This window comes from Peromyscus leucopus, chromosome 7 (assembly GCF_004664715.2).
Source record: "Peromyscus leucopus breed LL Stock chromosome 7, UCI_PerLeu_2.1, whole genome shotgun sequence".
Taxonomy (NCBI): domain Eukaryota; kingdom Metazoa; phylum Chordata; class Mammalia; order Rodentia; family Cricetidae; genus Peromyscus; species Peromyscus leucopus.
This window is the reverse complement of record NC_051069.1, coordinates 90474108-90498310: the sequence shown is the minus strand read 5'-3', so window position 1 is coordinate 90498310 and position 24203 is coordinate 90474108. Positions and strand designations below refer to the sequence as shown.

The following is a 24203-nucleotide window of genomic DNA, read 5'->3' as shown; positions in this document are numbered from 1 at the left end:
CAGGACACCATTGATCCCTTCACTTACTCTCCCCCCTTTTTTCCCCCTGGAGCTGAGGACCAAACCCAGGGCCTTGTGCTTGCTAGGCAAGTGCTCTACCATTGAGCTAAATCCCCAACCCCCTTTACTTATTCCCAACCTGCACATTGAGCTTGCTAATGCTTTATGAGGGAGGGGTGGGGGGAGGGTGAGAGAGAGGGGTGAGTTTTAGAGAGAGTCAGAGCTCGGCAGTCTAAGAATGTAATGCAGAACCCATCCTGTTTCTTCCCTTGTATGAGAAAAAAAAATGCTGCTTTCCCTCCACATACAGGAACACACATCTCTATGTCTCTTCCCTCTTTCCCGTTATCCAATGGGAAGGAAACACAGTGTAGGAGGGGAGGTTTCAGGACCCTCACCGCCTTTCATCAGGTAGGTACCCTGGGTAGCTCCATTCCCAGGGTCTACAAATCAAGATTCCAAATGCCTGATTCAGTTCACACCACTGGTGTGGAAGACATCCAGGAAGACGCTGGCCTCCCTAGGTGGCCTTTGGGCATGGCTCCACCCAGCTCTCCCCAGCCATTGCTCACTGCCTCTAGAGGAAGACAGGAGAGTCAGGGAACAGGGGTCCTGCTGGGAGGCAGGTGGAGCAGCCTCAGTAGCACACTTGCACACTCCACTGCCAGCATTAGCTAACAGCTCCTCATGCCCCCCTCGGAGATAATTAAGCATTATTATCCCCATTGGCAGGTGGAGACAGTAAGATAGAGTGGTTAAGTGACTTGGTTATAACTGCTGGGTTTGTTTGAGGGAGAAGCCATGCCAAGAAGGGGCTGCTGTTCAGGAGGCCAGAATAAGCTGTTTAATTGTTTTAAATTAGCTTTTAGGGGTAGGAATAAGAAATGAGATTTGAGCTGTGGTTAGCGGACATTGGTAAGGCATCAAAAAATAGAATGTGACTAAGAATAGACCTAATTTTCCTGTTAATGTAAGTCATCACCGTCCCTCAGATGTTGATATTCCACAAATAGGAGAGAAAATACTAGAGACCATAGTAACCTCAGTTAGGCAGGCAGATCAAACTCCATAGTTTTAGGCAAAGCTGGGTAGAAGTCTCCATGATGGCAGAGTGGAAGCCAGTCTGTATCTAAGATCCCTTGCTTTATTTAGACCAGTGGTTCTCAACCTTCCTCATGTGGTGACAACCCTTTAACACAGTTCCTTATGTTGTGGTGACACCCTCCAACCATAAAATTATTTTGTTGCTACTTCATAGCTGTAATTTTGCTACTGTTATGAGTCATAATGTAAATATATGATACAAGCCCCCCAGGGGGTCACAACCCCACAGGTTGAGAACCACTAATCTAGAGGCAGAGAAGCCTCCACCCCTTCTGCTCACTGTCAGAAAGAAGCCCTGCCAGGTGCACATCTGTAGGAGGGGCACTCCAGTGAAAGACAACAGAAAGACCCAGTGCCCTCCATGCACAGAAGTAGAAATGGAAAAGAATGGGAGGGGTGATGGGTGTTATGGGGGAAACACAGATACAAAGGTAGGAGAATGGAGGCAAGAACTCTCACCTTGCTGTGGACAAGTTGGGGTATAGAGATGCAGCAAATGGACTGTCTCCAGATGGGGCGTGTGGTCACTTAGAGGGGCCTGGAGCTGAGGAGGGCAGCAGGAAGCAAAGGGGTTAGATGAGCTCCTGGAGAAAGCTCAGTTCCTACAGGTTCTGAGAAGCAGGGATGATACAGTGGCTGTGACTTCTGGGTGAACTTGGAGCCTCTTTTCAACTTCCTTATTCCCTGCTCCCTGATCCCCCACACCCACCTGTTATCTAAAGGGCCTAGAGGCTCATGGTCCCCGACCACTAAATGAAGGCATTTGTTTCCATAGCATGTTCCCTAGACTCCTAGGTGGATGTCTAGCTCCTTCCCTGGGTTATCAGTAAGCAGTCCATTTGTGAAGGCAAAATGCAAAGAATCTAGATCCCTTTCCTCCAGAAGTGCTGATAGCGGGGCCCAGCTTTAGGGTCCCATGCAGAACAGCACCTGCCTGCACCACCATTCCTGAGCCCACACTGCTGGCTTCCCTGGACAGTGCCCCTTGAGGGCAGAAGCCACATTTCTTCCTTCTGCTCTTCTGATCCAGGCCAGCAGGAGAGTTACCGCCACCTATGTACACGTCAAATGAATGAAGGCAGCTTTGGAACCAGTTACCCCTCATCTCTCCATTCTTTCTTTTTAATTGTAAACTCAAGAAATGCTGAATGCTAGAAGATAATAATGATGGAGCGGCAGGGGCTGTTTTGGGGGTGGGTAATAAAAGCCAGCTGTTTTCCTGTCACTGTGTTGCAGAGAAACGACTTCAGTTTCATCTGTTTGGTTCAGAACTGAGTTTTTTTTTTTCCCAGTCGGAAACGTCACCAAGTGGCCTTTCTGTTCTTCACACATGAAATACACACTATCACCCGCATATTTTTAGTTAATTTATGTCCAAATAGGCCTTTCTCTAGCTGCTGGGAAATGATGTTTGGGCTGCAATTACCTTTTGCAGCATCTTGCAGAAGGGTTTCAGCACACACAAAGCTCAGGGGAGAGGCAGCCAGGAGCCCACCAACTGTAAATCTTTTCATTTGTAGTTATTCAAATCACATATTTTATTACTTGTACAAAATACATTGTGTCATTCATTTTGCGGGTGCGGCTAATGCTTCAAGGAAAGCTTTGAAAAACATTCTGTTTAGAAGCAGTTTCTTCTGCAGTCACCAAGGCTGGGTGTCTTTTTCTGGGTTGTCTTTTCTCCCAGCCTTCTCCTGGGCTGCTAGGGTGTGTTATTTACAAGACAAATGAGAAAGCCCTCCCAGAAGCTTGCCTGTCCCAGCAGCCGGCCCACCCCTCATGGAGTCCTTCTTCTCTGTAGGTTGCATCATAATCCTTAGCAGGAAATAAACTACAGCATCTCTAACAAGAGCCTGACTTCTAGAAGGAAGGTAGCAGCAGGGCCAGATGAACTCTTTCCGAAGGTGGAGAGACTGTGTCCCTACAAATTCCTGGCATCCTAGGAGCAACTCTCTGTTCCATAGGTTCAGCTGCAATCCAACAGCCAGGAGGAGCCCTTTCCACTGGCTGCTAGGAGCTGGGAAGACACAAAAGTAGAGAGATACCTCTAAGCAGAAACTTCCTGTCCTTGACTGATTCTGGGCTTCTCTAGCGAAAAAGAAATCACTTATTAGGTTGAAAAAAAAAAAAATGGGTTGGTGTGCTTGTCAGCACCTTCAAAGCCGGCCATTCATTCTGAAATACTCTTCCCATTTAGCGCGTAGGCTGACTTCAGACTTTTTGGTCGAAAGTAGCAGACAGTGACTGAGGAACAGGAGGGGTGTGTGTCACATAGATGTACTCAGAAGACAGGGCCCATCTGCACCCCAGCTTGTCTACACAGGACTGTACAGAGCTGCTTTCATGGGTGGCTGCCTCATCCAGGCTGGTCAGCTACAGTCAGGATGGTCACTGCCCCAAGGGGTGTGTCCAATCTGCCTACTCCAGAGTGACTCTTGACATGCAAGGCAAATTTGCCCTCTGTTCCTGTTTCAGCATTTTAAGGTCTTGTGGGATTTAGTGCAGTTCTGGCAGATACTTGCCACTCATACTTAGCCACCTGCTCCCTCACCCACTGCAGACATTGCTAACCAAGGCTGACACCCCCTTCTGTGGACTCAGAGGCAACTCGTGTCTACATAGTAGAACCACCTACCAGTGATTCTGTTCTAACTCAGACTCCTGTTAAACCTACCAATCCTTGGACATCGCTCCCAGAAAGTGGACACAAGTGAAGAAGGTACCTGGGATTAGCCATCCCAGATTACAAAGACAATAAGGACTTCCCCTGAGTGATTACAGGGGGCAGAGAAGCTTGAGCACTCCTCGGCTAGGCCACCTGGGTGTGGAGAGGACTGTTGGCTTTTCCTCCAGCGTTGGGTATGTCTAGCGTGGCTTTCGGGGCTGAATTGGCCACCTAGGTTTTGGGACTCTGCTAGGGAAGAGCCCTCCATGGTGTGGACTGTGGCTGGGTTTGATAAACAGCACTGAATAAATATTACAGGGGCCCAAGATTAGTTAAGAGGCTTTGATATGATGTGTCGACAGTCCCCCTCATCCCCAAGTCCTACCCACCGCTCTCTAATACAGTGTCTTGGAAGAATTTGCCACCTAAGAGATTGGAGCAAGGACTTTAACCAGCTGCCTCGCCCAGCTGTGTGTAGTCCATGCATTAGCTCTCTGCAGTTGCTGTAAGGAAGTAGACCACCTGACTTTAGATAGCAGGAATTCAATTTCTCAGATCTGCAGGCTGGAAAGGCCAAGGTTCCCATTTAGCCAGGGCCATGCTCCAGCTGAAGGCCGCAGAGAGGAATCTCTTCTCGTGTCTCATTCCTAGATGCCACCTGTCCCTGATGTGACTTTGTAGATATACCATCCACATCTCTGCCTCCATCTTTACAAGGTGATCACCCCTCTGTGCTGCCATATATGAACATGAACTTCCTGAAGAAGCTAGCATTACATTTAGGGCCAGTTCCAATGCAGGATGACCTCATCTTGACCTGATTATATCCTCCTGAACCCTAATGCCATGACAACAGGTTAGAAGATAGACATATCTTCTTGTGGGTGACATAGTCTGACTTATAACTTTTAGTAGGTCCTTGTTTAACGATAACAATAACATGCTCCATGGGTTATATACCTGGCCCATTAAAATTCCAACATATTTCCAGTGTTATAAATCTTTTAGAGCAGTGGGCTTATAAAATTCAGATCCATTGTGTGACACTCTTGTCATAAACCTATCACTTCCAAACTCTAAGAGATGCCTGCACCATGATTCCAGTATTTTATGAATAAGTCTATGATCACCATGGTCAATATTCATTAGTGCTTAGATTCCTGTATAATCCCAAAGAGTCTTTGTTTCACAGAATATGGTGGAGAGAGATATCATGACCATGCCAGTCACCCAGAAGCTTCTCTAAGATGAGTATTCATCGAGGGATGAGTCCTGAGACCAGAGCTTGGCCTGGGAAACTTCCCACTAGGGTAGATTAGAGGACAAAGGGTACGTGCTGTATCTGTCCTCACTGTGACAAGACAGTGTACTGACTGGGTGGCTACAGGGATAAACTTTGCTTCTTGAAGTCGGAGTTGGGTCTCATCACTGCTATGTTCCCAGTTCCCTGCTGGGGACAGAGTTGGCACAGCATAGATGCCTGTTCTGTGGGACCTCGTTGGTTGGAGGACCTTGGTCACTGGAAATTGTCCCTTACCCTAGCCCCTTCCTGTGTGCCCCCTGCTCTGTCTCCTGCCTGCTGTGAAGTGACTTGTCAGCTCTGCTTCTCCCCATCATAAGAGATCAGCACCTCTGAAGCTGTGAGCCAGCATAAACTTGTTTCCGTCAGGTATTTGGTAATGGCAAAGATGAACAGGACTAACATAGCATTGCCTGCAGAGTGTAGACCTGCACCCTCAGCATCCCTGGGGGAAGTGAGTCAGGGCACTGTGCAAAGCCTGGCCCAGAGTTGAGGGTCTCTTCAGTCTTTCTCTGTCCACAAGGATGCTGATTTCTCCCTAATGAATCTATCCATCCTTCAGCACAACAGGAATTCTTTTACCTACCATTCAGTAGAGGAAGTTACTGTTCATCTGTGCCCCTTTCTTAATGTCATTGGAGAGTAAGGGGCCCTGACAACACTTTACAGGCATGTGGATGCACTGGCCTTGGTTCGGTCCAGATTTCCTCTTCTAGCAGCATGACCTTCCTGGCTTGTGGACACACTGCCTGCTGCAGTGCCATCCACCTCCTTTGCTTTGGTCCCCTCATGGGGCTGGTCAGCATCCTCTAACCTAATAGATTCCCTGTCATGTAATTGAAGACAAGTTAAGTAATCATAACCATCACTGTAATTACCGATGAGCATCAGAAGGCAGTGCAGCCAATGTGTTTAGAAAAACCAGAAGGGAAATGTAAGCTCCTCAGGAGGGAAGGCACCCACCCCATGCTTCCCTGACTTCGTGTTTCCCTTTGTGCTGCCTTAGAGGTCAGTGCACCCCTGGTCTTCCAGCCAGGGGAAGAGCTGAAAAAGGAGAAGAGCTGCCCGTGACAAGCCGTCACTTCCTTGTCCTGGGTGGCCCTTCTGGAAGGCCCAGCCACCTGCTGAGGTGGAGGGACTGGTGTTGACAGGCCAAGCGCCATGCTCAGTGAGGCCTGGCCGTGCAAGGTGGCAGGAGGGCTCGAGGCTCCCCGCCAGTGGACCTGGCACGGCCACTTTACATGCAAGAGGGAGCAGCTCAACAGCTGTCACTGACGGCCCCTGGGGTCTGCTCCAGATTTGGCAGAGGAGGACACTTCCAGACTCCCAAATCATCTCTTTGAAATTCAGAACTACACTTTCATCCCTCACCCCTCCCCAGCAAACACACACACAGAAGATAAGCAAGTCGCAAGTCCCGTTTACTTATGGTCTTCCTCTACCTAGTCCTCATTCTCTCTCTCAGTCACACACACACACACACACACACACACACACACACACACACACACACACACACACTTCCTGATCTTCCTCATCTCACTTAACTCAGGTATTGTCTACATTGTATTTTGAGGCAGGGTCTATTATTGGCCTAGAGCTCACCAAGTAGGCTAGGCTGGCCGGCCATGAGCCCCAGGCATATGCCCGTCTCCATTATTGGTTTTACGAGCACATGCCACCACATCTGACCTTCTTTATTTTGGTTCTAGGCATCAAACTTGGGTCCTCATGGTTGCAAAGCAAGCATTTTACCGCCTGACCTATTGCCTTGGCCCAACTCAAGTATTTTGAAAAAAGCAACCCCCCTTTTCCTTTGGAGAAGCCCAGGCTATCTCATGATGTTGCAACAAGCCCTCCCTCAAGGGCAACATAGAACCAGAGTCTCTGAGCTACCACCTGCTGACATTTATGTGATTTGGTAGTTATTGGTTCATCAGATGAGTTTTCTCTCTCTCTTTGCAATGATGGGTACCATATTGCTAAAGCCAGTAAATGCAGTTGTGTTCTGGGGATGGTGAGGACAAAGCATCCCTTGCAGGGAAGCCTAATCTCATCCTCCAGGCATTTGTCGTGTTTCTGGCATTTGAGCTGTGGACATCTCCCACCACAAAAGCCTGCCAGAATCCCCAGGGGAAATCAGGACTGTTTTCCTTGCAGAAAGCTGGACATGTGCCGGGGGAGGTCCAGGCCAGGTGGCCTTTATTCCTCCCAGCCCTGGAGAGGAAGCCAGATTTTTAAAAAATGCATTTTGCTGTTTCCTGTGGCTTCTCCCCATCTCCTGTAGATTAACTGTTTAAACGTGTTTGCGGCTTTTCTGTTAAACTCCACCCTAGATTTTGGTGATTTGAATGGATTGTAAGAGGACTCCATATAAAAGTTAGCTACCTACAGCTGCAGCAGGAGTCCTGGGGGGAAAGAAAGTGGGGCCTTTTGCCCCTTGGTGCAGCCTCCATTGCCTGATTCCCCAAGTTTCAGGGACTGTGGAGTGATTCACTGCCCAGGCCCACAACAGTGCTGTGGAGGGAGATACTGGTAGTTGGAACGAGTAAAAAGAGGGTCACATGTGTCCTAGGGAATGGTGTGTTGGGGAGACAGCTTTGACACGGACCACATTAACACGTAAAGCCCGTGTCAGTGTGAGCATAGGACAAGTCCCTTGCTCTCTGTCCCACCCGCACCCCTTCTGTTTCCTTCTGAGTCGGTCATTGGCCTTGGCTGGGCAAGGCCCCCTAAGCCCTTTCCTGTCTGGATGTCTCTTCTGCAGCAAGTTTGTCTGGTTGATGGCTTGCTCTCCAGTGAAGACAGTAGTTAACACACAGCAGTGTGGCAGCAGACCTATATGAAGAGGAGCCACTTGTAAGATGTGACCAGACTGCACTGGTGCTCACGACCAGGAGCCCAGAGAGGTTGGGCACATGCCCTGGTTACACAGGCAGAACCCCCACAGCTAACCTCTGTCCTACCCTCCTCATTTTTCAATTGTGTTAACTACATTTGGAGTTCCATTTTCTGTCAGCCTCCTCACTATCCATGCACCCCGATAGCAGTTTGTATCCTCTCTGGGTGGCTCTTTTCTTAGACCCCAGATCTTCCTCACATAGGGCACAGAAAGAGCAAGTTCTGTTTGCTTATTCACGTGATGGCAAAGATGGATTTCAGCCCTGTTAGCAGTGCTAACCAGGTCTAGAGGCAAGTTAAGGGCTAAATAGAAAACTGAGTTAGAAACATCCAGCATGGTACTCAGGACAAGAAAGGAAAAACAAAACAAAAACAAAACAGATCAACCCTTTGGAAACAGGATCTCCTATCTCCCGGATCCTGACCTCTGCTGAAGGACAGCTGGGGTGACCAGCATACAAACAGGCCAGGATCCCTCTTACCCAGTGCAACCCAGGGCTGTAAGCAGGACATGGAGCTAGGTAAACCTTCCCTCAGAGATGGGACACAATACAATATGAACAGGGGCAGAGGTGCAGCTGGTGTGACTTTTCAGTAGGAGACTCCTCAGAGATTATGCCCCTTCACTCCTTTGGGTCCATTGTGTTTCCTCTTGATTCAAATCTGTGGTGTTTACATTGACGTGAGACAATGACAACCATCACTTGTACCACAGGTAGCCAATCTGATAGGCTCAATCTGAATGGCTGTGCTCTCCCCTCCCACCACCTTGCCAGCACTAATGGTAGAGTTAGTTCAGAGTATCAGGGTAGGGTGACGAAATTTCATCACTGCCATCCCTTCATGTGTGGAATGCCCCTGGGGCTAGTATAGGCCTTGCTGGTCCCCCTTAGCTCTTCTAAGTAGACCCCCCCTCAATGTTTCTTGCTTACTGGTCAAGGATTTTCTTAGCTGTTCTGATTCACAAGCTAGGCAGTGCAGGGTATGGTGTGGAGTAAGATGTGCGCCTTGTTTCTTTTTACTGTTTTGAGCCAACTTTGGCTTTTCCTTCTTCTAGGGAGGAAAGATCCCTGTGAGATGGACAGCTCCAGAGGCCATCGCCTACCGAAAGTTTACATCAGCCAGCGATGTCTGGAGCTATGGAATTGTTATGTGGGAAGTCATGTCATTTGGAGAGAGACCCTACTGGGATATGTCCAATCAAGATGTAAGTATCAGCCACATCTAATTGCCGTAAACATTTATCCAAGCAGACCTCATGTTGGGAGTGCCGAGGCTTCCATGTATGTGACAGGGGTCAGAAAGAGGGGGTAGTCTGAATGTCACAGGCCTGAGTCCCCTCCTGCACTGCCCACAACAGCTGTATTGCTCCAAGCAAGTTACGGTTTTTGAAACTTTGACCATCAACTTAAAGAGAAGCAGTGTGAGGAGCCTTCTTCCCTGAGAATCCAGCCTTGTTGGGCCTGTGCTAATATCAGCCTAGGAGGTGGTGAGAAAGCTTCTCAAGATGGTCAATTTCAGGCAGGCTGCAGGAGCAGGGCCCTGTCTATGAGGAGGTCATCAACCTCCCTCCAGGCTGCCCTCCATGGAGAGGGTGAGAACGGAAGGAAGAAGTCACTAAAGATGGTATAAGTGAGTCATTTTGGTGATGTTTTTTCTGGATGGGAAATTTGCTTCAAAGTGAAGAGTGATGAAAGTTTTGAGGTGATTGGGTGTGTATGATAAGATTCCAATCCAAAGTCTTGCCTGGATTTTAATACCACCTTTGACCTGGGCTATTCTCCCTGACCACTCCTCTGTGTTTTGAATGCCCACACTCCCCTTGGTGCTCAAAGGCTTGCTACTTGCAAAGACTGTGTGTGTGTGTGTGTGTGTCTCCTGTTTCCCCTCCCACCTTCCTGGGGATAATTCTTTTCTTTCCAAGGTTATAGGCTGGAAGACACAGGGCTGTCCCCAGTATAGATCCAATTCATTGAGCTCCCATAGTCACACTGTAAACACACCCATGCATGGGTGGCCTCCAAGGCACTGCTCAGCTTGTGAAAATTGCCCCAGACAGTCTTTATAGATTTTCTCAGAAGAGTGAGAAAGGTTGTAGTTTTCCAGCAAAATTATAAGAGGGTCTGGGGTGATTGTGGAATAGTACTTGGCGCTGGTGTGTGCCGAGTTCTCCAGTTCAGAGCCGATAAAATGACTTTGTCCTTAACCAGGTCCTGATGCCAACCATGTGGCGTCTAGGTCCTCTATTATCTGTGATTAGCCACGCCTCGCCTCTGCTCCTGTAGTGTGTCCAATCAGTAAGTGGTGGATCTGACAGTAACTAGGCTGCTTTTATGAAATCGGCTGCACACAGCTTCCATTTATACTGTCTAAGTGAAAAATGCTAGCCAGACAAAGCAGACCCATCTTGTCCCCACCCAGAGACCTTAATCCGATAAAGAACAATTCAGCTCACAGAATAGATTACAAAACCAACAAGCGAGATTTGACACTTGAGATATTCTCAGGCAATGCATCACCTGTGCTGAAAACAAATAGAATTTCTGACATTGGGTTTCAAGAATTCCCAAATCATTCATTCAACACAGTCAACTCATGCTAATGGTGACTAAAGCATTGCACTTGCTGACTCTACTCTTGAAGGGTTTACAGTCCAGTGGCAAATACTGAGGGTTTGGGGAGCATTTAGGAGGAGGGAGGAAGCTTCCTGGATATTTGATGTTTGAGGGGAGACTCAGAGGGAATGTGAACATCTGCAAAACAGTCGATAATTCTCATTTTGTTGTATCTTTTCCAAAATAAAGCCCCTGTTCCAAATGCAATTTTGCTCCTAATGGGAACAGGAGGTGACATCATGCTCATTCAGAAAGCCCCCGGGACCTGGCCTGGGGGAGAGTCAGGAGGGGCTCCCCACGGCTGGGCTGCAGTCACACTCATCAGAAAGCATGGAGGTGGTGGCGGTGAAGGATTTTACAGATGACAATTGAAAAGGCTTTAAGGAAGAGAATTGCAGAGGCAAGTCGGAGTGCTGGTAATTGGGCTTCTGGAGCCCAGGAAGGTCTTTGAACATGTACAGAGAGTTTGTCAGCCAGAGAGAGCAACTTGGAACTTCTGCTGCTTGGATCTGATTGACAGAGATAATGAGAGTGGCAGTGTCTGTGGAGAGGAGCTGCAGTTTCATTGAAACATCAGAGCTCAACTTAACCCACTGTGCCCTGGTTCCTCCACTGCTCTGCACCTCCCCACTTCACTGTTCCCAGTTCAGGGTCGAGTAGGTACCAACCGCCTCCAGCTCACTAACAGGAAACAGGAATTCAGGGACAGCCAAGAATTCAACCCAGATTTTGAGGTAGGGACTCTCTCACTTTCCAGAGAGGCTATATTCACTTCATATCATATAACCCGAGAACACTTAGGACTTTCTACAGGCTCCTGGGTCCAAATTCAACCACAGACCTACCACCATCTCTGGGCTCATGTGAACACAGGGATTCCTCTCCTATCTCAACATTTTGGTTAGGCCCTAGGATGTTTAATTACACTAGACTTTTGAGGTATTCAAAAGAAATAGCAGACTGTGCAGTGAGCTCGGCTTAAGTAACCTAGACTGCTTCTCATACCACCCCAATTCCTCCCTCTTTCTTTCCCCTTGAAATGCCATCTGATCTTGCTCTAATATCCACTCTTTTGAGACAGGGTTTCTCTATGTAGCCCTGGCTGTCCTAGAACTCGCTCTGTAGACCAGGCTAGCCTCAAACTCTACTCTTCTTCATATTCATAAACCTCACCCGGCTGTGAGCTAAGGAAGGAATTCCTACCAATTGATCTTCATTCCTGCTTGGCAAGATATCCTGGGCCCTGGCCTTAGGATTCCCATACAATTCAAATGTAGCCCCTGGTGTTTGTCACAGTTAGACGTGTTGATTTTTTTCTACACTACTCTCCAAACTATAAGAGAGGCAGGGTGACAGAGAATCATCTCCAAGCCCTAATAGAGATTTAAGAATGTCTTTGATCTAATAATACTTTAATATTAACTATGAATTATGTGCACTCCAAAAATTTAGAAAAGCTCTAGATCCTTAAAAAAAGAATAAAAGTCTCACCAGTGGTGGTGGCGCATGCCTTTAATCCCAGCACTTGGAAGCAGAGGCAGGCAGATCTCTGTGAGTTCAAGGCCAGCCTGGGCTAAAGAGTCAGTTCCAGGACAGGCTCCAAAGACACACAGAGAAACCCTGACTCAAAAAACAAAACAAAACAAACAACAACAAAACAATAAAAGAATAAAAATCTCCCAAGTGAAATTACCTCAAAGATGAAGACCAGCAGGTAAATGCTGCCCCAAAACCAGTAGATGACCAAGCCAGTTTTTTTCTTTTCAGTTGAGAGTTGTGTCAGTCAGCTTTTCATTTCTATAACAAAATATGAAAGAGAAATGATTTAAAAGAGAAGAAGGTTTATTTTGTTTTATTTTTATTTTAGACATGTCATTCACAGTTGGCTGACTTCGTGGCTTTCAGGACTTTGTGAGATGGAACATCAGGGTGGTGTGGCATGTGTCAGAGGAAGATGTTCATCAGCTAGCAGAGTCAGGAAGCAAAAAGAAAGAAGCCAGGTTGCCAATATCCCATTCCAGGGCATGTCTTCAGTGATGGACTCTTCCTCTAGCTAGGTGACACTTCCTGAAGGTTATGCCACCTCCCTCTAGCACCATAAGCTACTGAACAAGTCTCAAACACATGACCTTTGCATCCATAGCTAAATCATAAGAAGAATGTCTGAGTTTGAATGTGAAATGTCCCTCATAGGTTCATGTGTTTTAACACTTGGTTTCCAGATGGTGGCGCTGTTTTTGGAGAGTATAAAACCTGTAGGAGCTGAGGTCTAGCTAAAGGAAGTAGCTCACTAGGAAACAGGCCTTGAGGGTTATAGGCAACCTCCTTTCTAGCCTAACTTCTCTGCTTCCTGAGTGGTACTATGTAACAAGCAACAGCTGACCTTGCCCTCTGTCATGGCTTCCCTGGCATAGTGGACCCTAACTCCATGAACCTGTAAGCCAAAATAGTTCCTCCCTGCCTTAAGTTGCTTCTGTCTACTCTTAGCCATGAGAAATGTAACTAGTATAAACTGTAAATAATTTAGAAGCATCAGTGCTTGGGTATCAGCTTGGATAATAGCAACAAAATCATCTGGAAGAAATAGCTGATGGAGTGAAGTCCAACTTTGTGAGATGAATGTGGGAAGAGAGTTCTCATGGTTGTCCTCTATAGAAAAAGGTGAGAAATGGAGTATGGCCCCAATGTGTCTCTACTTTGTGCTTGATGATTTCAAACACTGCCTTCCTAGACCTCCCAAATGGCCAGTAGTGGCTCCCTACTTGCTGAGAAGCTGTTCACTAAAAAAAAGTGGTGGTAATAACACCTTCCACATGATAAGGACTTTTCTGTCAGTCATCTGTGCAGAGCTCAGCATGTACCCTCTCACTCTGTCATCTGGTCTTTCAAGCATCCCACTATGCACTTTCCCATCCAGTGACTATCCCTTGATTTCATAGATAAGAAGTAGAATTTGCACCCAGAATCCACTGGCCAACACCTCCAGTCCCTATGTAGTACTCTCACCAACACAGCCACTCTGCTCCCGACGGACCTTTCTGAGGAGCAGGAGCTAATGGCATTTTGATATCCTCTTCAAAAGAAGCATTGTAAGCATACCAAAAAAGTGGAGGAAATGCCAAAACAAACACCAGGGCGGTTGTCAACATGGCTACATGGTTTTGGTCTACAGCTCATGGGCAGAAGATTTGGCACATACATGGATCCCATCCTCCTGATGCCCTGTCTGGAGTGCTTGGGTCCACAGCGTAGCACAGTGAAGTGTTCCTCAGTAGTTCTCCTCAGCACTGTTCCACTGAAATAGAGAGAGAAGTTGATTTGCTTCTGGGGAAAACTGGTTTGTACAGTAGTGCCAGGAATTTAGAGGAATACTAATACCTTCCACTATCTTGTGTAGAAGACCCCATGAGACTTGGAACCTGGACTCTCACCCCTCCTGCTGGCCTCACCTAGCTTGGCATTAGGGTGACCCTGAGAAAGCAACTGAGTACTCAATGGACAATTCCACTTGTCTCCACAATGAACGGAGACTCCATACCCCTCAGTCTGGTTGCTTGGAAGGAATTAGAAAAGGGCATATGCCAATGAGCCAGGTTAATGGGAACAATGCCCAGTCACTGATTCTCATGGATCCCCTAGCTTAGTTCCATCCCTTAGCTTAGCTCCATCGTGTTTCAGCCCTTGAATACTCCAAAGGCTCCAGCTGAGTGCTGTGGTCCTTAGAGTTACATTACAGACACCATAAAGGCAGGTATCCTGTATGTGTTACTATTACTCTTCATATGTCTCAGGCACATTGCTTATTTCTCCATTTCCTCGTGGGGAAATAGGGCCAAAACATACTCCAAAGAGGATAGAAAGGAATTTGACTGACAACAGAGTGGAGGAGATAAATACAAGTCAGTACAATACACTCCTCAAAAGACAGTGTTCCCAGTCACTCATCATTTTATATAGTAGTGACACTAATATGAGGTGTATGCTAATTTTTCACCATATTAAATGGAAAAAGTAATATGCTGATTATCTCTAATAACCAGTTTACAAGGTCAGAAAGAAAAGAACAATCAGTTGAAATTAATCTGATTTTTTTAATTGAGGTAAAAATACCAGAAAATCACTGAACTCCAAATAATTTCCTTTGTTGTTTAAGGTGCTTCACCTGTTTAGTATAAATCAATGCACAATTATTATAGACAATACAATACAAACAAGCAAGATGAAAAAACATCAAGAACATTTGTATTCCTCCCTGCCCAGAGGTGACTGAAATTTGCCCCACAGTGTATATCCGACTAAGGTCGCCATGCAGTTGCTGGGCTCTGTTATGCTATGACTTGTTGTTTTTTATGAAAGCAGGACTATGCTGTACAGTTAGACACCCCACCCTTTTGCCTGATGGGGTAGTGTGAGCCGATTTCCATTTCAATGGCTCTGTCTCTTTAAAGGCTGGCTGGATTCCGGGCTTTCTGTTCTTTTGTAAGTGTGCCCTCATACAATCATACGGCTAGAACCTGGGTCGTTCGTGATTTTGTTTCCCTGATACAGAAAGTGCATAGCAGGCAGAATTGACTTACATGAGTTGAATTAAGAAGTACAGTGTGAAAACACACGCATGTCTGAAAAAATAAAGCACCGAAAGGTCCCAAAACTTTTACAAGGTTTTTTCCACCAGAGGGGTGAAAGCCACCCACACTGGATTAGAGGTTTTCACTCGCTTTGCGAGCCCACCTTGCTTGTGGGCTGCTGTCACCACACTGCAGAGTTTGTTTGCCTTGACCTCCAGTCCTTTCCATGTTGCTGTCTCGGGATGCTTAGGGCAGCCTCGTACAGGATGCATCTGAGGGGTCCAGGCATGGAGTGGGATCTGCAATGCTGATTCATCTCCTCCCTTCCTTTCCCCTCAGGACTTAAAGAATGAGGTCATCTCAGGCTTTTGGAGCATATCTATAAATAACTAGCTCACCAAGTTTCCGCATAATCTGTCACTGCTGTTTTCCACCTGCTTCCAGGAAGGCAGATTTGAGCCCCATACCTTCTGTTTTCTTGTTTTGTAGACAAAGTCTTCTTATATAGCCTAGGCTAGCCCAGAACTCAGACTTTAAATTGCTGGAATTACAAAAGGGTACACCATGCCTAGTCCTATACCTCCCCACCCCCGCCCCCGCCATATGTGTGTGTGTGTGTGTGTGTGTGTGTGTGTGTGTGTGTGTGTTCATGTGCACATACATGACAGTGCTGGTGCCCTCAGAGGCCAAAAACATTGGATCTCTCTGGAGCTGGAGTTCTGGAGCTACAGGCCATTGTGAGCTGCACAGTGTGGGTGCTGGGAATCAACCCCATTCATCTGCAAAGCAGTGTACACTCTCTACCACTGGAGCCAGCTCTCTGGTCCCACCTGCTACTCTTAAAACCTATTTAATTTTTTTATTTGTATTTGTGTATGTTTGTGTCGTTGTCTATGTGTGCACCATGGGCAGGCAAAATCTGAAGAGTCTAGAAAAGGGGATCAGATCCCATTGGACTGGAGTTGAAAATGGTTGAGAGCTGCCTGATGTAGGCACTGGCAACCAAACCTGGGTTTCCTGCAAGATGAGCAAGTGCTTCTAACCAATGAGCCTCCTCTCCAGCCCGCTGACCCTCTTGTTCTTACACAACCATTCACAGAGACCCAATTGTATCAGGCCCTGCACCAGGTATAGGAGACACAAAGGAACAACAAGATCTGGTCCCCACTTCCTAGGTAGGGAAACCAAGATCACTGCAAATCACATAGTGGGAAATATGTGGTGACCACTGAGGGCACCTGTGCCAACCCTGCTAGAGGAGACCCCATCTTTGCTAATGACTAGCTGACACATTTCCCTAGTCTCCTTGATCCTTGCTTGCCACCACAGGTCATCAATGCCATTGAGCAGGACTACCGGCTGCCCCCTCCTATGGACTGCCCAGCTGCCCTGCACCAGCTCATGCTGGACTGCTGGCAGAAGGACCGCAATAGCCGGCCCCGTTTTGCGGAGATCGTCAACACCCTGGACAAGATGATCCGGAACCCAGCTAGTCTCAAGACTGTGGCAACCATCACCGCTGTGTGAGTCTAGTGAAGCAGGGTAATGCCTAGATGTGGTTGTTCTCATGCCCAAGGGCATGGCTGGCAGCCTTTGCTCTGTCCGGAGCAAAGTTGGAGTGGCACAGATTATCCACTATGGAATACATTCCCAGATTTTTGCCTTCTTTTTATCCTCCCTCCCTCTAAAATACATTCCAAGTGTCCGTTATGAGCAGATATTCCGAGACCTGGTTAGGTTTCTACCATCTGTTGGCAGCCAGTGGACTCAGTACTGGATTCTGTATTAGTAGACTGTATCTGATATTATTGGTGTTACAGCATTTCTAGATGATCTTGTTTCCAGGAGGTACCTTTTTGTTAACTGCACTGATTGTCTAGGCCAGTATAGCTGTGGGCTTGAAGTTTTTGCCAACGGTTAGATAGATAAAGGCTCCAATTACTGTGGGACCACAAAAAAAAAAAAAAAAAGAATACAAGGCAGATTCATTTGATATGAATGGATGCACAACACAGCTGTCAGCTACAGTGTCTGCTGTGATTCACTTAGCTATATTTGCGTGAACGCATTTGTTAATTTCTCTTTTCAACCAAAATGTAGTAAGTGGCTACAGGCCAGTCTTTGTAGCCAGTGCTGGTTCTATACAACAAGTAAGATGTAGTCCTTGCCATTGTGGAGTTTAAAATAATTTAGGAACAGCAGACATTAATCAGATGACCATAAAAAATGTAAAATTAAGACCTTAATGGCTGACATGGCAGGGTCCTATGCAGAGCACCCAGAGCTCATGCCTCCAATTGCAGTGGAGAGGGACCTGGTGACAGTCTTGCAGATGAGACTTGAAGGACCAGAGTGCATCGACTAGATGGGCACGGAGATGGGAGCAAAGGGCAAGTACTCAGCCTGTGAGGAGGGTCAGGTGCTCAGGGCCTGTTGCTAAGCATGAAATAGAGGAAGCTGGTGAGGTGGGCAAAAATGAGGCCACTCACCGACCTCGGGGTGTATTGGGCATTATCTTCATTTTCAGAACAGTGAGTACCCATCGAAGGGTTTGGTATGTATTACGGTCAAGGAGACAGCTTTGATGTGATCATGTCTGCATTTTTAAAAGTGTATCTGGCTGCAGTGTGGACCTTGTAAAGGAGAGCTCAAGAGAATACCTTAACGAGGGTAATGCCATGCTAAGATACAGGAAGTAAAAACTCTTGTGGCCTAGAGGGAAATTGGGTGTGAAACTGGAGTGACCCCCAAGATAACTGACATCAAGATGGCTGGTTCAGTTCCCTGCCTATCTACTGTTCAGAGGAGGACAGTCATTGCTAGGCTGTTCCATGCCATGCTTTTCAGGTAACAGGAAAAAGAAAGCCATTGCCATCAGATTTGGCATCTTTTACAGGACCACATCTTGGGATGAGGAGTCACAGTCTCCCCCTCCCTTCAACTGAATACTGTACCAAGCTGCTTGTACTGTTGACTGTCCTGTGACAATGCCTAAGAGTAGAGGACTGGCCCTTCAGCTTTGGAGGCGGCGCCAGGTGGGGAGGGTCAGCCTGGAGTGCCCCCTCTCTTCAGCCATGAGGTCACCTGTTCCTCTCTGTCTCGCCAGGCCTTCCCAACCCCTGCTTGACCGCTCTATCCCAGACTTCACGGCCTTTACCACCGTGGATGACTGGCTGAGTGCCATCAAAATGGTCCAGTACAGGGACAGCTTCCTCACCGCTGGCTTCACCTCCCTCCAACTGGTCACCCAGATGACGGCAGAGTAAGTGAAGAGACTCTCCTTTGTCCAGCCCAGAGCTAAGTGTTCGGGCCCCTTCCCTGCTCCTGAAGATGATGTGGGTCAAAGCCCTTTCTCTGTGTAGAGCCAGCCTTGTTTCGAGGCTGTACTTTGGTAAGATGAACGTGGGAGATGGAGGAGGGTTGGGGGTGGTGGTAGAGATCTATCCTGGGCCCTGGATGAGAGTTCTTCATAGTCGTAGCCTTACGTCATTTTTCTAATCATCAAGTCTCTTCCCCATTGAAGTTTATACAGTCAGCCCACCAAAGAGAGCATCCAGATGGAAGGGAAGAACACAGTAGCCAGCACTTTAGACAGTCACAGGCAGGGGACTGCACTGACTCAGTGACTGCTGGGTTGTATGGAGCAGGGTGTCATCCTCACACTTGGACAACCCTTGTAAACACACACACACACACACACACACACACACACACACACACACACACACACACATGCTTCCATCCCCCACTCATTACTTACCAGTCTGCTGCTCCCACAGGAGTGTGGAGAAATACACAAAATAAAATTATTCAAATAAGATGAGAGCGAGACGGGTTCTTAAAGATCCATGTGGTCCATCATTTCCCCCAGAATGTTGCAAGCAGCACCAGTTGTGGGAAATGCTAATAGGTTCTCCTTGGAAAAAAGGTCCCACGGTCAAATAAATTTGGGAAATACTGCACACTTTATCATTCTCGTGGAGACTCACTGCTCATATTAGCGTTATAAAGGCCATGAGAAACCCTCAGATAAAGAAGCCCATTTCAAATTATTAAATACCCCAGAACCATAGTTTTGAGGGACAGGTTTTTATGGAACTGCAGTTTGGGAGATATTTATCCAGCTCCAATCTTTCCATGCAACAGATTGTGAAATAGTGCGACACATGAGGCAAGGTGGGGCACAGGCTGCTTTTCTGGCTGCTGGTTCAATATGCATCTAACCCCTTCCCACCTCTCCCTCTAAGGGCCAGCAGAGGGCTCAGCCTTTGCTGCTTACGGGAGTAGCCTGGGAATCTTGAAGAAGTACGGAAGCCTATGCCTGGGGATGAGCCTCAGCTCCTAGAGTGCTTGCGTAACACACATGAAACCCTGGGTTCAACCTCTAGCACTGTGTAAACTGGGGATGGTAGGGCATGTCTATAATCCCAGCACTTGGGAGGTAGAGACAAGGGGATCAGAAATTCAAGATTGTCTTCAGTTACCATATCAAGTTCAAGGCCAGCCTGGACTACAAAAGACCAAAGTACCAATACCACCTGTAGGCTTCTGATTAATGCTATGTGGTGAGAGCAGGACTTAGGGGATTTCAGCACTCCCCAGGTCATTCTGATGTGTGACAAAGGTTGTGAAACACAAGAAGGACCAGGTTTAGATTTTGCTTTTGTCTTGTGTACTCAAACAGTTCAAATAATCCCAACCAGGAAGTCAGTTCTTACACACACACACACACACACACACACACACACACACACATACATGCACACACACCTGAGCAACAATGCATACTGATAGCACCAGAATGGATTCTGGAGACCTGCAATACACGTCTCCTATGACTGAGGACCCATCAGTCCAGCAGGCAGGTAACATATGTTAACTGGTCATCTGTCATATCTTAGGCACAATGCTGGGCATTGGGGTTTTCTTATGACCAGGCTAGTTGTTTCATCTGGGAGAGAAGAGTGGAGATCCACTCCTGGCTTTGTACTCTGGTGCAGACGGACAGATTTCAGACACTGATTGGCTTCTGGCCCATGCCTGGAGTCAGGCTTTATCACTGTGAGGTTTATTCTTATCATAAATGATGGAGTCTGGGTTTTCTCCATTGGTGGATTGAATGTGCACCTCCATTTGAATCCACTAAATAGCAGTGTATGTTTGGTAAAGGTCCATTTCCTGGTGATCCCTAAAAAAAAAAAAAAAAAAAAAGATAGTCTTACACATTTTGAATGGTTGCCAATTGGACAGCACAAAACTAAAACTAAAATAAACAAAGTTAAAAAGAACCAGCCTTCCCATCCTGCAGCGCCCAGAGGGATGCTCCTGGGTGATCAGAGGGCCTAAGTGTAGGCGTTCATGGAGTCAGGGCCACTCTACTTTGCTCACTCTCGTCTGCCTAAGACTTTTCTTTGACATGTTTCCCCCTCCTCCCCTCCATAATTGAATGAGTCAAATAAAGCTGTTCCTTCAGTCTGGGAAAAGTCGCAGAAAAAAGGAACAAGGAGAGGATTAAAAGGAAAGTCAAACTGAAAATTAAGGGATTTAGTTCAAAGTAAAACACAGCCACACAGTACTGGAGCAATTCAGTTTGTTTCTTGAGAGATGAAAGATGGAGGGAAGGGAAAAAAAAGAAAATGAGCACCTTGATAAAATAGATGGTGGGGCAATTTGTGAATTCAAAATTCAAGCCTGCTTCCCCAAAGTATTTGCTATAAAAGACACGAGCAATTCACCTATCTCAAGCAGCTGCAGCCTTGGAGAGATAGACTGCAGCTAGCTAACATGGGGCGTTGGGGTCTGCAGAGGCATAGGGCCAAGGCATTGTGGATACAGACACCCAGCCCAGGGTTTGTCAGGGTGTGCAGTGTACAAAAAAACCTGCCTGTGCTAGGCTCAGGGAGCTTGGAAGAAATAAGCAGTCCCGTAGAAGCATTTGAAAGGCCTGTTAGGAGGCTGGGAACCAGGTGCTGTTCTATTTGAATTCTACATCTCTCACTGCTTACCAGCTGTGTGATATTCAGTGCTTCGCTTCTCTGAATGACACTTGACTTGTCTGTAAATGCACATGTAAGAATAGTGCCCCTGTCATTGGTTTGTAGAGAGACAAATGGAATAGCATGGTCTAACAAGCATGCGTGTGGTCCATCGCCTGCTCAGAAAACCTGGGTGCTGTTAAACTTACTATCTGTGACTGAAGTTTCTCTATCTGATGACTAAGATAGTATATAGCACATGGTATGCACTTGGGCAGTACTCTGCATCGTTACCAGCTAAGAACTTGTTCATATTAATTCTCACAGTTGACAGATGAATCCAATCTGAACCTCTATCCCAGACATATTCTTTGGATTCCTACTTGGGCAGATATTTTTAAAGTTATTTTAAGATCACCCTTCTTAAAAATGCATGGCATTAACATTCAAACAGAGTGAGAGATGGGAAGCTCAGGGGGAAACATCAGAAGACCAGGCAAGCCCCTTAGCTTTTCAATCTCAGTGGGTGTTCACTAATTTAGGCAGAAAGGTCCACGAAATAACCAAAGCCCCACAGAGTGTGCACTTAGAGAGTCAGAGGAAAATTCCAGTCCACCCGAGGGTCATGCCACTGTGAAAAGGCTGCTTCTGGACCCGTGGACGAGGAACAAGGCATGGCTCATGCAGATGGGGGCACAAGGGGTGCCCAGAGAACGTGAGTGTGAGCAGGGTAATATTATAACTTGGTGCCGGGGGCAAGGGGGATAGCTCAGTCCGTGGAATGCGTGCTAGGTAAGCACGAGGACCTGAGTTCTATCTCCAGAATCACTGCCAAAGAAGCTGGGTAGGGTGGCATTCACTTACAATCCTAGCTCTGGGAAGGTAGAGACAGGAAGACCCCACAGGCTCACTGGCCAGCCACACTGACATAATTGGCATGCCCCAGGTCAGTCAGTGAGAGACAATCCCATAGAAACAAACACACAAGACAAGGTGCACGTTGACTAGGGAGTAACACTCAAGGCTGTCCTCTGGCCTCCATATACATGTACATATATGTACACACACACACACCCCACTAGATATTCAAACACATTTGCACATATACAAAGTAAAAGAAAATATTGGTAAATACTTGGCCTAATTTCACTTATGATTCCGGGCTTTTGAGCACATTTTTCTGCCCACCCTACTGTTTTCAGGAACATGCCTTTGGTGATAAGTTTCAGCTGTGAAAAAGCTGCCCTAACTCTAACATTGACTTCTTTGCCCTTCTAGAGACCTCCTGAGAATAGGGGTCACCTTGGCAGGCCATCAGAAGAAGATTCTGAGCAGCATCCATTCGATGAGGGTCCAGATGAGTCAGTCACCATCGGTAATGGCATGAGAACACTTGCATTCATAGGGGAGGAGAGGAAGTGAAAAGGACCAGGGTCAAAGGGAAACCAGAGGTTGACCACTGTGGAATGTGCAAGAAAGATCAGCTTTTTGGCTGGGAAGCAACTTTCCATCTGTGAAGAATGAACTGGACCCGTGGCTCATGGGCAATCGTCGTTTCTCCGCAACAGAAGCACGTAGATACTGTGGGAAACCAAACACGTGATAATAAAGATAGAGAAAGGTGATGCTTAACAGAAGTGAAGCTGAATCCATATGCATTAGGAACCAAGGTGAACTCGGCTCCTATCCACGGGGATTGGAGTTACCTGTCTGCGGGAAGAAGGGAAGGAGGTGGAGGGATGAGACACAAGCCTCGGACTGTTCCATCTTCTCCCTCACCAATGATGTTCTTTTCTTTTCTCCTTTCGTACTCCTCCCGAGAGTCCCTCCTCCCTCCCCACATCATCTCCCTTTGCTCATGACTCGTGTAGGGAAGTTTCTTCAAATCAAACCCAGCTCCTGAGTCTCCAGATGTTGTTCTGTCAGTTGCCAAAGGACCTTGCTGACCACTACTGCATGGGGATCCAACCAATCCAATTAATGTCTTCATATTGAAGAAGAGATGTACCTTCAATTGAAAACCTCGTTTTTCTTTTGTTTGCATTTTCTGCAAAAAGGAAAAAAGAAACCACAAATTGGAAAAATAATAGAAAAAAAAAACCTGTTTCCGTGTGCAAGCGCACACGTATGTGTGTCTGCGTTATAAAACGACTGTGCTTGTTCGTGACAGATGCAAACAAGAAAAAAGAATTGGGCTTTGAGAGTTTGGGCTCTGGGAGGTCTCAGGGGGCTGGAATATGCTGTTGGCCTGGCTTTCTGCTTGGTCCACTGGCTGCTTGGCTCAATGGGAAGAGAAAAGAGCGGGGCGGGGAACTCAAATGAAAATTAAAAAGAAAAAAAAAAAAACAGTCTCTGAAGAGTTTGCAAATTAAGAAGGAAACAGGTGAGTGGTTTGAATTGGATGCAGTGTGGGCCATTCTAGAACGATGCTGACTGAAGAGTTATCACTGATAAGATCTGAAGAAAAGGAGAAGGAAAGGATTTCTGGAGAATGTTCTTCCACATCCCCGGAACCAGTGATTTTAGAGGCGGCAAGGGAGAATTCTTTCTTGCCTGGCCTGCGGACTGGCTGAAGCCATGTGACATCCGAGGAATGTCTCTGTCCTGTCTGTGTTTCTCTTTACATTCCTTCTTGTACCTCATTGTTCATTGTTTGATTCACTTTTGTAAATTCCACCTAACATTTAAATATTTTTAATTTCTCCTTTTACCTTAATCTCCTTGCTAATTTTATCTGTCTAATTAAAAAGAGCAGAAGCATGTCTGGGTTTATGTAAGATGTTGTCAGAGTGTGTGTCCCTGGACCCTGATTTTAAATCACACACTATACTAAGAAGTTGATGTCCAAACTTTAGACTGCTTGCTATTGTTATGTCTGTAAACACACAGCTAGGGGGATGTGAGGACTTGGCAGAAACCTTGGTTCCAAACTCAATATATATCTAAGGCAATGTGAGCCTTTTCTTCTAGGCCTAGGGAACTGACAGGGGAGAATCCTAGTTCCATTTCTGTTGCCGTGATAAAATATTATGGCAAAAGCAGCCCACGGGAGAAAAGTTTTATTTGACTCACAGT

At 46.7% G+C, this 24203-nt stretch overlaps 1 protein-coding gene across 1 annotated transcript in view; it reads left to right on the top strand.

Annotated features, from left to right (window-relative positions):
- The window catches only part of Ephb1 (EPH receptor B1), a 448050-nt gene extending 424145 nt beyond the window's left edge, over nucleotides 1–23905 (top strand). The window contains exons 13-16 of the mRNA XM_028869941.2: nucleotides 9028–9177; nucleotides 16483–16676; nucleotides 18260–18415; nucleotides 22407–23905. Coding sequence (XP_028725774.1) covers nucleotides 9028–9177; nucleotides 16483–16676; nucleotides 18260–18415; nucleotides 22407–22515 — 609 coding nt within the window. The 3' untranslated portion in view covers nucleotides 22516–23905. The remainder of the gene's footprint in view (nucleotides 1–9027; nucleotides 9178–16482; nucleotides 16677–18259; nucleotides 18416–22406) is intronic.
- Nucleotides 23906–24203: the final 298 nt, after the last annotated feature.